This window comes from Pholcus phalangioides, unplaced genomic scaffold (genome assembly GCF_987345545.1).
Source record: "Pholcus phalangioides strain wild (caught in Gottingen) unplaced genomic scaffold, Ppha-v1.0 ptg000022l_1, whole genome shotgun sequence".
Taxonomy (NCBI): Eukaryota; Metazoa; Arthropoda; class Arachnida; order Araneae; family Pholcidae; genus Pholcus; species Pholcus phalangioides.
Window position 1 is genome coordinate 40919963 of NW_028301615.1, and position 14347 is coordinate 40934309.

A 14347-nucleotide genomic window follows, 5' to 3' on the forward strand; every position below is an offset into this window, starting at 1 on the left:
AAGAAAATATTTTTCATTGAATATGATCGCATAATTTATTCAAAATTAGAATTTTTTTTGATGACAATAAAAATATTTTAGTGGTTTTTGGCAAAAATTTGTGATTGTTTTGACCATAATTCTCAGCAATGTCCCGTATTTGATAAAAGCTCAAAGTCCTTTGCTTTTGAACTACCTAACTTGTGAATATCCCACCACCTGGATCTTTTAATTGAAGGTTTTATACCTTCAATTTATAATTGATTGTTAGAGAGAAATTGATCATACTCTAGTTGGGACTCGAACCACAGAGCTAACGAACTTCCGTGATGTATGGTCACTACAGTCGAAACGTAAATACCCTGCCAAAGGGGGCGGGGCAAGGGCCGTGTTGTTTACTTGTCATCACCGACAGCTCCCATGATTCTCGAATGTTACGGAAACGCAATGAGTATGGGGGATTAGTCATCAGGGCAGATGTTGGTATGAGAAACATTGTGTACAAAGCATCATTTTTTTGATCCTTTCCTCCCCCGCTTTGCTGCAGTGGATAGATCCAGCTGCCGAGATATCTCTTGTTTCCTCCACGTGCCGTTTTATTTTTCTTTGTTTATTCATCCTGTGGACCGGTCAATAGTGTGGAGATTGGTAACTGCGAACTATGGCCACATGCGGCACGTCTATGAAAACGTTGAACAACGTTGTCGTTTATGCGACGTTTTCGTTCCTCACCCTCGTCACAGTCGAAGCTTCGGTCCCCTACGATGTCAAGTTGGACGAAAATGCCAAGCGCATGCATCAGATTGATTGCCTCAATATACTGGTGTACGTTTTCTTGCTCATCCTCACCCTGTGCACGATATGGTTCTTCAAGAGAGGCCGGGTTCGTTACCTCCACGAGACTGGGTTGGCAATCATATATGGTGAGTTGAGTCTTGTTATTCAATTAACGCGAAATCAGGCTCGAGCCAACTGTGCGGAGTGGGGGCTAAAAATGTACATTTATTTTGTATAATAATAACTCTTTCAAGCGGCCTCAAGAAGAAGTCTGCCCTGGGACCTCGAGAAGGCATGGCACGGCTCTGCGCGAAATATTCGTGAATAATTATGTGGGGGGGGGGGGGAAAGAACATAGCTGTCTAAGCATGATCCAGCTCCTGGGCTAATGATACTTTGGGAACCCCAACATGACTGGAAGTACCAGCTGGTACTTCGTGAGATTACTTTTTTTATACAGGTATGAAAGGTACTTAATTTCCTACATGACAAAGTACCACTTTGGTACTTTCAGTCATGTCTTTCATGTAGGAAAGGAACTGCTGATTTACATGCTTTCGAAAAATATCAGATATCATCATGAGACCATCTTATGAGAGGGTTGCAGGCCCCCAGGGCTACAACTAGGAGGGAACAGGTGGGTCTCGGGCTTTGGACCAGAGGGGGTGCAAATTATATTCTCAAACCTCTCCTTCAACATTACAAGGGGGCGCCAAGATGCGCACTTGCCCCGGGTGACCAAGCATCTGGTTGCAGCCCTGCAAGTCCCCTCCCATGCCCAATGTGAAGTTTAGAATCACCAACCCTACCTATGTGAGCAGAGATATGGGGAGCAATGCAATGTCAATAAAAAAAACCATGTTTGGAAATACATAAATTTAAAAAAGGGGAATTAGTCCTTCCCAACACTGATACCAAGGATGAGTGCAGGTGGCTTACTATACAGGAAAAATCCTATATAACGATATCCTCTATAATGATAATTGCTTTTATAACTATATTGCTCTTTAGTTCTGATGCAGTTTTCATAGTGTTGATATATTCTACCTACAAGAATAACTCTTTTATAATGATACATTTCTTCAGTTTCTTGAGTATCGTTACATAAGCATTTCAATGAGATATAGTGTATATAGTGATCTCTCACTTATGCATGGGTACAAAGGAATAAGAAAAGAAAAGACACATAAGTGAGAGGTGTTCCAGTGAATAGCATTATTTTCTTATGTATTTGACTGGGCGTGCAGAAGATTTTTTTATAAGCGAGAGAAACATATAAGAGATAATCACTGTTTATATTGATGTTATGCCCTTTATGACTTTCAAGTCTATCTCTGCTTATTAATAGAGCCAACTGAAGCATTATGTGAGTGTATGTACTGACATAGAGTTACCACACTTCCTCTATTTTGATATAGTTTCAAGCGTCCTCTTACATTTTAGAAAATTCATCCTTTTAAATCTATCTCTCTGCCCCTCTCTCCATACAGTGAAAATCCTGTGTAATAATGCCCTCTAAGATATATCGCCAGGCCTGGAAATTGTTCTTCATCAAGGTAACAAAGAATAAAAATTACATTTAATATTCCTTCTACAGCCATATCCAAAAGTACCCGCTGTGCCATCATCAAACGAGTAACATTAGGGAATGAAATCGTCACAAGCATGCCACATTCTTGCAGGATCGACAACTGCATTATCAATTTCATGACATCTCCTACACAAATTAAGAATTAAAGTTTCTTTGACCTTCGATGTCTGGACACACTTCACTTCCCATTTCAGAGAGAGATTGAAGCACTCCTGAAGGATGGAAGTTGCTTAGTTCACAGTACGATGCTTGTTTCAAAAAGTATCTGATGATTATTTTTCGTGCATAAATAATTGCAATTTGGGATGCCTTGTTTGGTGCGTGTATGTAGGCGATTCTAGTGCACATGCTTGAATTTTCCCCCACCTGCAGAAGCTGCCGGCGCACTGCTGATGAATGAGGAAGTGGTGTAAGTGCTGTTGCATTTTCATTTTTGACAAAATGGCAGGAAAACCTTGAACAATACTACTGCAATAAATTTTATGAGAAGCTTGGTGATTTTTGAGTGGCAATAATCCCAAAGATTCAACAGGCCTTTGGAGATGAAAGAATGGGCACCACAATAATAAAGGAGCAGTACAACCACTTGAAAGATGAATGCACATCAATGGAGAATGAAGCACATTCTCTGGTATGCCCAGAATAGAGATTATTATTGACTAAGTGAGGACTGGTGATGCAGGAAACATCAAATCCCGATCAGAGAGCTTGCAGAAAAGGTGAGCATCAGCATTGGACGATCATGAGTATGCACCACAGAGCACAATCATCATCAAGGAGTTCTACTGAGAGGTTCAGCATCACAATTGGCAGTTCAATGACGATTAATCCAGTAGCTTTTTTAAAATTTTTTCCTGTCATTTTCCCAAAAACAAAAATGTGATGGCGCTCACTTACACTTCTTCAATCATTGGCTGTCTGCCAGCGATTGGCAGTTTCTGCAGGCAGCAGGAAAAAAAATGCATGCATGCACACTAGGATCGCCTACATAAGTGTGCCAAACCATGCCTCTCTAGCTTCAAGCTTCATTGGTTTGCACACAAAAATTTATGGTCAGATACTTTTTGAACAAACCTTTAAACAGATGAATGTATAAATTTTCAAAAAAAAAAAAGTTGCAAAACCGTATATTTAGAGTTAGCTCGCTTTGAATACCCGCCCTTTTTTAAAGAGAAGCCTCCACCAGTTTAAACTTCTTATAAGGCCTGCCCAGAGATGGATTTATGATTTTGCTGCTCTCCTCCCATTTTAGTTCAATTTTCTTTACTCATTTCCGAAATTTCCCATTCTTCTGAACTTGCTGCTCTGGGCTATAGCTTACTTAGCTCCTCCGTAAATGCACCCCTAAACTGGTATCTAAGAAATGTGGTTGGCACCAAGTTTGTTTTCGCTTTGTGAAGTCCTGCTACACAGTTGCTGCCCCTCTGTTAATAAAGTGGTGGTACCTGTTTTTCTGATGGCTCCTCTAATGTAAAAGCCATCAGACCCCAGGTGTGTTTATTCATCTCTCATGTCCGAATATATTGGACAAGGTGATGCATGAATTTCTGATTCTTAACACTTTAACTTTATAACATGCTGGAAAAAACCTTTTTTTACATGACTACCTCATCAGCCTACATGTATGATTGGGAACTAATCTTGCAAAAAAAATGATTGAGCTTGTAAAATTTATTGGTGTTTTCGTATGTATATATCATTTTTGTATGTGTATATCATTCGTAGTCACCTTCTTCAAGAATAATAATGTAATCGTATGTGTGTATATCATTTTCAGATTTATTCAGCTTTTGAGGTATAGATATCTGCAGTAAATATTTTGAAAGTAAATTTGAGCAAATATTAACTAATATTATTTTTCAGGATTGATTGTTGGGGCCATAATCAAGTATGCCGGTACAGGCGAGGCTGGTTTGAGCCACATTCGCGTGGTCTTGGATAGAGGCAATGGGAATAATCTGACGGTGCCACCAGAAAATCTTTTCTTTTCTATGGCAGTCGCTAAGCAAGGTGCTCACAGCCAAACAAACTTGGTCAATAGGAGCTATGCTTACTCATTTCGAGGCGAAATAAATGATGTTGAAAGCAAAACATTAGACCAAAAGGTATGAAAAGTCAACTTTTTAATTGCTTGTGGTCAGAATTTTTTTTTTTTTAACAGGGAAGCTGGCTCGAAAGTTGTTAGACACATTCCTAGTTTAAAATGAAGAAATTAAATGACAATGCCATTTTAACTGTTCATGTATTGAGAAAATTCTGTGCATTACTGGCGTTAGTCATATTAGTCATATTCTAAGTCAGAAACACAGTACTTGCAAACAACACCATGACATGTTGATCACACAGATCTTACTTATTGTCCTCATGTTCACCTCAGATATCCGATGTTTCACCATTAATTTGAAACCATTATCGAGAAACAGGCCGTCAGACAGAAAGACTTACGCAAGTGGTTTCCGTGGGGTTTGACCCCACGGAAACTTTAATCAATGATATAGAGGGAAGAAAAAGAAGAATAACATCATAAATTTGTCAAACAAGTGTAAATGACTTGCTTGAAAGGTACTGAAAATAAGATGGTCCTGATGCATTTATTTCTGGTAAGATGAAGAATGCGTGGGGTCAAACCACCATGTCAGTTAAGGGTTAAAAACAAAATTTAAAATATATATTAAAAAACCCAGACACTTTGGCCAATTCTGTGTTTTTCAGCCGGGGAGTTTTGATGTTTTTCTTTATTTAAATTCTGTTTCTGCCTTTTCTAATACATTAGCCATTTTATTGGTTTTTATACCATTTATTGTTGGTGTCCACTTTGATTTTTGGGTCTTTGGGAAACGACGACAACTGTGTGTCTCAATGAATGTGATTAGTCAGACAGTCAGCTTTGATCAAAAGAACTTTTGTTTCTTCATTTCATTCTTGGGCAATTTGTTTGTGGTGTTATTTGTAAGTAAAGAGGGTTTCATTCTTTTTATGTGTGTGAGGCGTATAATTTTTTCTCCCACAAATATCACATAATTTTGAAATTCAAACATTTTTTTTTCTACTTTCAGGCCACATTTGATCCTGAGATATTCTTCAACATCATCCTTCCCCCAATTATATTTAATGCTGGATATAGTTTGAAAAGAGTGAGATGTTTTCTATGCTATGCTTTCATTAGTCGCAGCAACTAACTCATCAATTTCCTTTTTTCTGATTCTAAACATTTCAATTATATTGCTTTTTGATGTTTTTCTAGTTATTGCGTGAAAATTGATAAGCATTTAATTATTTTGCTTCCTTTACCAGTATCATATTTTTTTAAAAATTTATATTCATCATCTACAGAACTCAGTAAAAATAAAATTCTGTTGCTAATTTGTTTAACCTTACTATTTGTTCATGTCGTGAATACGTGACAGTTATTGTAAAATTATTTTTTCCCATTTGCTTCCACAGAAATTTTTCTTCAGAAATTTGGGGACCATAATGACTTATGCATTTCTAGGGACAACTATTTCAACTTTTGTTAGCGCGTAAGTTTTTTACTCTTCTTTTTTCAAATGTATGTTGTCCATGTATTATAAAATATTAGATACAGTTTTCAGTGTTATCTTATAATGTTGTCATTTGAATCTCCATCATTGTATTGTCATTCCAAGTATTCTGAGCAGTTTTCTTGCAAGCTCTAGAGTGAAGATGAAAACTTTCAAGGCTTTTTTCAAACAGAATTATTCCATATTTGCTTTACAGTTATTCCAGAATGTCTATCTACGGTTTTTGGAATTCTTTTAAAATCATATTTTTCTAAAACTCTGCTGGTTTGGGAGCATCATTCTTAAAAAACTTATATAATTTGCTGTGCATCAAAGAAGTGAGTTGCCAGACTAGACTTCGGAAGGCTGCTCGAAAAAAAATAAAATGATATATTTGTGAGGAGAGACGAAAAAAATTATCTGTGGTTGTGGCCAGCACACTGTTTTGTCCAAAAATTGATTTTGTTACCAAGTCATTTCTGTCATTTTGCTTTGGCTTGCGTCAATCTTAAAGCATACTGAAACAGTGCTGTGAATTTTTTTCTTTATTTTTAAATATTTATTTAGATTTTTTGAAAAAAAATTGAGGGATTTTTTTTCATTATTGGGCTGCAATCATGTTGTAGTATTGTCTTAGGCTTTCATGGCTGGCGTTCAATGACTTGCAAATGGTTTCCGGTCTATTAGGCCATGGTCTAAGGCATTTTCTTCCTGACGTTTCACCCACACCTCCTGCTGGCATGTTTTAGCATATAGCATTTTTATTGAGCAAAAGTCAGAGAAAAGTCTCTGGATTTCTAAGATAATATTGTTAAAATCATATATGTTTACCTAATTGTCAGCAGTTAATCACGTGATCGGCAATCGCCATTGATCTGTTTTAGTATGTTGCTGTTCAGATCGATACAATTTGAGTTGCTATTATTTTTAACGTGTATCAAATATGCAGATTTGCATGAAGTGTTTGCTATGACACATTAATAGCATAAGAACATTAATTGATTAAGAAAAACTCGAGTAATCAATTTTATTGCCTGAACTCATTCGAATAAGTAAAATTTGGTTTTTTCTGCATTTGGCCATTTTGTGTCTTTCTTTGTGTTTTTCTTCGTTCTCGTGAGTTTTACTTAGCGTGTTGTTTATTTTTGGGTCATATTCTGCGGTGATTTTCTTTTTTTTTTAGCGCACGTTGGATTGTGAGATAAGTGGTTTTTTTTTTTTTATATTGCTCTCATTTTTTTTTAAATTTTCGTTGTGTATTTTCGATCGACTTATATTTATTTTTCTCGTTCGCATTTCATTTTCGTTGTTTTTTCGCCAGGTTCGCTCGCTTCTTTGATATAAGTTCGTAGGTTTTGGACGTTAGTGTTAGCAAACAGTGTATACTTTTTCCCGGGTACTCTCAATAACGTTGTTTTCCTTCCATTTGGGCCTATTGTTGTAGTGTTAGTGTTTTGAGATAGTTAGCTAAGTTGTTAGTTAGTTAGAGTCGATAGTTAGTTAGAGTTGTAATTCTAATAAGTATAAATTGTACTTCGTAGCTTAATACTTTTTTTAGAGGGTGTTGTATTCTTTATATACATATTTATTTTATTCTTCGTGATTTAGTGCTGAGCATTCTACTTTACGTAATTTTTTCGTATAATCTCTTACGTATATTTTGCATAGTAATGTATTTTACATTATTTTAATTTCCAGTTAACGTTTCTCATTTTCGTATTGTTAAGTATTATTATTATTATCTAGCTTTAGCAATAGTGTTAGTATGCCTCGACCTCGACTAGTGTTGTGTAGAGCTTGCGACGGGAGGTTTCCCTGGTCTAGGGGTATAGTAGCTGATAGTTTCAATTGTAAGGGGTGCTTGGATAGAAAAAGGCTGGAACACGAGGTCGAAGCTTTACGGGAAAAAGTTAGGGTGCTAGAGGGTCCGGTTATAACGGACCCTCTGGTCGTCGAGCCACCTGTTGATGAAGAAGCAATCTCCACGAACAACGACATTTTAGAGGGCGAATGGGTGGTCGTGGATGAGGTAGAGGGGGATAGTGATAGGGGTTTAATCATCGGCGATTCTATGGTTAGGGAACTTGGGAACCGAGTGTGTAGGGATTTTCGGGGTTTCGAGCGCTGTTGTCTTCCTGGGGGGAAGATTGGCAACGTTCGAGACGTTTTTCATCGCCGAAAGTTGCCCTTGCGGGTGATTCTGTGGGTGGGAACAAATCAGGTAGGAGCGAATATTAGTGAGTCTCTGTCAGAGTACCGGGATTTACTATTATCCGCTAGGGAGGGGGGTTCAGATGTGGCAGTGATTCCAGTGCTGCCAAGGGGTAGTAGGGGATATAGGAGTAGGATCCACCAATTCAATATAGGCCTGAAGGACATTTGCTCCTCACTTGGGGTCACGTTCTTGGAGCTTCCCGCATTTACCGATAGGTGGCTTCGTTCGGATGGGATCCATCTAAATAAGAGAGGGGTCTGGGAGGTTTACGATAGTCTTAGGTCAGGTTTTTTACTCCCAGACCACGTAGTCGGGAATGCGGGTTAGTTAATGATAATCACAACAGTACTGACGGGGAATTACCCACCTCTGACTTGGATGGCTTCTCGATTGACAACAAACCACCGGGCAAATTAAAATGTGTGTTAATAAATGCCAGGAGCTTGGGTAACAAGAAAGATTTTTTAGAAACTATGATAGTTGTGGAGGACTTGGATCTTATAGCCATTACAGAATCTTGGGCAAACGATGGGGATGAATCTTTCTTACACATCTCCGGATACGATACTTTTTTGAGAAATAGATCTGATAGGAAAGGGGGTGGAGTGTTGATATACGTGAAATCATGTTTGAAGGCTAGAGAGTGTAACGTACAGAGAAGTGATATTGAAACCATATGGGTTGAACTTGAGAACAAAAGACGTCATAAGCTTATTGTTGGGGTTTGTTACAATCCACCGAATAGGGATCAAAACTACATCGCCAAAATGCACGATGAAATTTCCTACATGTGTAAGCGAAAGAGGGTTCTCATACTAGGGGATTTCAATTACCCGGGTATTGATTGGGAGAACCTTTCATCTGGAAATCAGTATGAAAGAGACTTTCTTAAGTTGGTGCTCGAAAATTTTTTGTATCAGCATGTATCAGAAGCCACTAGGGGTACTGCTATTTTGGATTTAGTTCTTACTAGTTCTGAGGATCTAGTTGAACATGTTTCGGTGGGGGAAGAGTTTTCTTCCAGTGATCATCGTATCGTCAGATTTCACTGTAACTTTTCCTCGGGTAAGGTTGATAACAAAAGATTGGTTCCTTGTTTTCGGAGAACTAACTTTGATGTTTTGCGAAGAAGGTTAGCGGAAGTTTTCAAAGACCGGTTGGAATCAGTAGGGGTGGTAAGTCAATGGGAAGAATTTAGTACGAAGCTGTCCTCTGTTTTGCACGACGTCATACCCTTTGTTCGAAAAAAGCGTGTTTGTACATCACACCCTCTATGGTTCACGGATAGCGTGCGGAACCTTTATCTTGAAAAGAAAAGAGCATTCAGAGAGTATAAAAGTGGACGAGGTGACCTATCATTGTTTACTGATAAAAGAAGACTGTTGAAGAAAGCGATAAGGGATAGTAAAAAGCAAGTTGAATCTAGGTTGGCAGATAACATTGGCTCTGACCCAAAATCATTTTTTCGATACGTCAATAATGGATGTAAGGGGACAGTTGGCCCCCTCTCGATAGGAGGCTCAAAAGTAGAGAGCAATGTAGGCATGTGTAGTGCTTTCAATGACTTTTTCGCGTCGGTTTTTAATGGAGATAATGATATTCGATATACGGGTGTTGCATGGGGTAATAAAACGCTCAACGATATTCAAGTGGAAGACGTGGAGGTCCTAAATCTTCTAAGAAATGTATGTGCAAGCAAAGCACCAGGACCAGATGATATCTATCCCAGGGTTCTCAGGGAAGGTGCTAATGAATTGTTGGGGCCAGTCGCACAGATATACAGGAGTAGTGTTGCTGAGGGTATCGTCCCGAGAGATTGGAAACTGGCTAACGTTGTTCCGATATTTAAGAAGGGTAGTAGAGAAGTGGTGTCTAATTATCGTCCAGTGAGTTTGACGAGCTCCCTCTCGAAAATTTTGGAAATTATCATCAAAAGGCAGTTTGTGAAGTGGATAGACGAGAATAATGTATTGTCGGATAATCAGCATGGGTTCAGGAAGGGGAAGTCATGTGTAACTAACCTCCTTTGCTTCTATGATTACGTGACTAAGGCTTTGGGTAAGAGCAAAAATGTCGACGTTGTTTACCTTGATTTCCAGAAGGCATTCGATCGGGTCCAACATGGCAAACTCTTGAAGCGTTTACACGAGATTGGAATAGGGGGCAACTTGCTGAATTGGATAGAATCGTGGTTAAGAGATAGGTCGCAACGAGTTATGGTGAACGGGGAATTCTCTGGTTGGACAGACGTCACAAGTGGAGTTCCTCAGGGAAGTGTCCTTGGCCCCATACTTTTTTCACTTTTTATCGATAAACTCGATCAGGGTATCGATGGAATTACTAGCAAATTCGCAGATGATGTGAAGCTAATGGGGGTAATCGGGAATGAAAGCGATAGGGAGTTGCTCCAGACCAACTTAAACAAGATTGCAGCATGGGCAAATGAATGGAGCATGACGTTTAGCGTAGATAAGTGCATGGTCGCTCATTTTGGTTCGAACAACCAACGGTTCTCTTACGAGTTGAATGGTGTCACTATCCCGGATGCAACTAGAGTCACCGATTTGGGAATTCTCATTGACGAGCGACTTAAGTTTTCTGAACATTGTTCAGCGGTTGTCAAAAAATCGAATAGAATGCTTGGTCTCATTTTCAAAAAGGTCTCTTCGCGTTCTCCTAAAGTCATTCTTCCTCTTTTTCGAGGCTTAGTTCGTCCTGGACTGGAGTATGCTGTAAGGTTTTGGAGACCATACCTACAGAGGGACATAGACTTGGTTGAAGGGGTGCAGAGAAGAGCTACGCGTGTCCTTATTGGCACACAGGGCTTGAGTTATGAAGAAAGACTTCATTTTTTGAATATGTTTACATTGGATGAACGCAGGTGTCGAGGAGATATGATCGAAGTGTTCAAAATTTTCAATGGGATGGATAGGATGGACCATGAACTTTTAGTACACCGCCAATCGACTGCTTTTACAAGGGGACACCAGTATCGATTGGTGAGGGACAATGCAAGGTTATGGTGTCGCAGGGAATTTTTCTCCAATAGGGTTGTTAATAAATGGAATAGCTTACCCCCGGAGGTAGTAAATTGTAACACAATTGACACGTTTAAAAAGAAATACGATAAACATGTTGGGGTAAATCGAGAAGCTATCCATTCTTAGAATAAGACAACCATAAGTAATCTTTATGGGCATCGTATAATATTTTATCATGTGTATATATTGTTTGTAATTTGTGTTAATTGCATTTTTAATTGGGTTGCTGTATTTTTGAAACATATGACAACCATATTTTTATGGGCATCTTTTTATCAGCCACCTCGTTGGGCATTTTGCCTGTTGTGGCGTTGTATTTGTATTTGTATTTGTATTTGTATTTGTATAATGCGTCAATATGAAGACAAGAATCAGCATGGACATGGCTTACTCCATTTAACTAATCACTCCGGTTACGAGGTCGTACTTTTGGTCTCCCAAGAGTGACTCATTGAAGTTTAACTGTATTTAGGTATTTTTTTCTATACCAAAAACCACCCAATGCTTTTTTGAATTATCATTTTCTTCATATTTCAAAATTCAAAAATAAAAGATGATACAAATATTTAAGTTAGAGAAACATTGATTATATAAAAACTCAAATAAATGATGCCCTCCTTTTTTATTTGGGAAAAAATTTCTCATTTAATGGCAGTTGTAAAAACTATCAATGAAAAGAAATGTGTTGTCCACATATCTAATCAAATCACAATTGATAGAATATCATTAATTTTGAAAGGTAGTAATGAGAACCTGTGTGTGTGGTTTTTAACAGTGTGTGATTTATTGCTGCTTTTCTGTTTTCATTATTAAATTTCAGTTGAAATTTATCATTTATTCAAACTCATTATCACATTGTCTATTTATCTATTTATTTGTAATTATTTTTGTAATTGTAATTGATTTTTTTAATGTTCATTATCTTATACCTATTGATAAACTCAGTGTATTGAATGCTGTAATCATTAACAATTTCTGATTTTGAATTAATGATGTACAGCAGTTGTGATTTTTTTTTTTTTTTTTAATAGAGGTGTATTATTCGCATTCTTGCAAGTCTTCAAATCAGACTTCACGTTTAATAATTGCTTGTACTTTGGAGCCATTGTATCTGCAACTGATCCAGGTATGTACCAATATGGCTCAAACTAAATTTTCTTTTTAGCAATGATTTAAGAATATTTTCATTTATTAGGGTTTGTGTGAATGTGATGCTAACTTTTTGTACATACTATTACGTTCAGAAAGTTCAGAGAATTATTTTAGAACAGAAGAATGAATACAGATATAACCTATTAATTTAGTGCTGCCTTCAAAGTAACTACCCCCATGATTATGCATTGCCTTTTTTTATCACATCCTCCAGTTCCTTTGTCACTGATCACTGCACTTCCTTGGAACCTGAGAATTGTTGCTCCTAAAGCAAATTCTTTATACGAGGAAGAAGGAAAAAGTCAAACGGAACAAGATCAAGAGTAATAAGCTGGTTTTGGAAGTATTGGAATGGGATATTTTGATAGGTAATCTGACACCAGGATGGACCTGTGAGCTGGTGCATTTTTGTGATGGAGCCTCCACGATTTCATCTTCTAAAGATTTGGTTGCTTTTGTCTCATCAAATCGTACAGACATTTAAGGACTCACAGCTCCCTCCTGGTGTTAGATCACTTGTCAAAACATCACATTCTGATACTTTTACAACCAGCTCATTCCCCTGATCTTCCCCATGTAATTTTTCCTTCTTCAGATAAAGAATTTGCTTAAGGGGCCAACAATTATCAGGTTCTGAAGAAGTGCAGTGAGCAGCGATGAAGTCACTAGAGCAGTGATTCTCAACCTTGGGGTCCTAGGATATTCCAAGGGGAGACCACGTTTGAAAATTTTGCAAAAGGGGAACCATGGCTGCTGATAAGGGGGGAGGGAAAGGGCACAAAAAAATGTGTGACGAAGAGCGTGACCAAAAAAAATTACATTTCAAACAAAATGCACAGTTGACAATTTGTAACTTAGTACTGTATTTGAAAAAAAAAGAAAAAAAATTACACTTTGTTTTTTGATTTGCAATGATAAATTAGTATGCACGTTTGTTCAGCGCCTGAGTAAGTTAAGTGTACAATGCAGAGCTTGAATTGCGTATTAGGTGGATAGAGTTGCTGAATTGCTATTCGGCAACTGTGCAATAATTGAGAGTCCATTGCCACCCACGTTCATATTAGGTGGCCGCGATAAGGGGGTTGAAAGAGAAAGCTGCAACAAGAAAATTAAAAGGACTCAGACACATTGAATGGTCGTGAGAAAGTGCACAAGGATGAAAAAGGAAAATTTAATATTTCATCGTTGTTGCTGTTGGAAAGTTTTTTTAAACCAAATTTCACATGTTGCATATTATGACAGATTTTTCACATTGTTATCAATTAAAGTTACACAATATCAAATACTCCAGATCTGGAATTAATAAGTATGATTAAGTGCGCACTTTACTAAATTAAGTTTTCATATTAAATATGAACACATTACATTTAATTTGGCTGATTGAGGGGCCCCAAAATAAGAAATTTAAATTTTTGACTCAACTGAGGATTTGTTAGAGATGCGCCACTGTCCACTGGTCGATGATATCAAGTTGAACACATTGAGCTATCTCGGAGATGTTTCTTTTGTACTGGCACTCGTCGATGATGGAGAAAATCATGATGGACAAAGTTTCCGGGTACAGTTCTAGGCTGGATGTTACTATAGGGCGATGAATCTATTTGGTGACAGTTTCGGATAAGTCCCTATACCACAGGACTTGAGTGAGGTTTCATCATCTTTTAGAATCACCATAGACTACTGCAAATTTACAGAGGTATTGGATGCCTATTCATCCTCAACAACAACCATTTTCAATCCACTGCTGGATGAAGGTCTCCTCTAAATTTTTCCATTTTGCTCTGTCTGATGCTTTAGCCATCCAGTTGACTCCAGCCACTTTCCTGATCTCATCAATTCATCTTGCGTGGGGACACCTTCTCGCACATTTAACACCCTGTGGTGTTAAATGTGCGAGAAGTCTGTACCAATCTAGAATACTTGTGGTCCATTTGTTGTCCTGTCTTCTTGCAATATGTCCAACCCATTTCCATTTTAAACGTTTAATTCATTCCATGATATCATATACCTTTGTGTGGTTCCTTATTCAAGTGATTCATTTTCTGTCTCTCCTTGTAATGCCTAACATACA

General features: G+C 37.9%; 1 protein-coding gene across 1 annotated transcript in view; it reads left to right on the forward strand.

Annotated features, from left to right (window-relative positions):
- The first annotated feature begins 411 nt into the window (after positions 1-411).
- Nhe3 (Na[+]/H[+] hydrogen exchanger 3) overlaps positions 412-14347 on the forward strand; it is an 81020-nt gene continuing 67084 nt past the window's right edge. The window contains exons 1-5 of the mRNA XM_089249258.1: positions 412-902; positions 4211-4452; positions 5404-5481; positions 5792-5868; positions 12156-12250. Of these exons, the coding sequence (XP_089105384.1) occupies positions 641-902; positions 4211-4452; positions 5404-5481; positions 5792-5868; positions 12156-12250 (754 nt within the window). The 5' untranslated portion in view covers positions 412-640. The remainder of the gene's footprint in view (positions 903-4210; positions 4453-5403; positions 5482-5791; positions 5869-12155; positions 12251-14347) is intronic.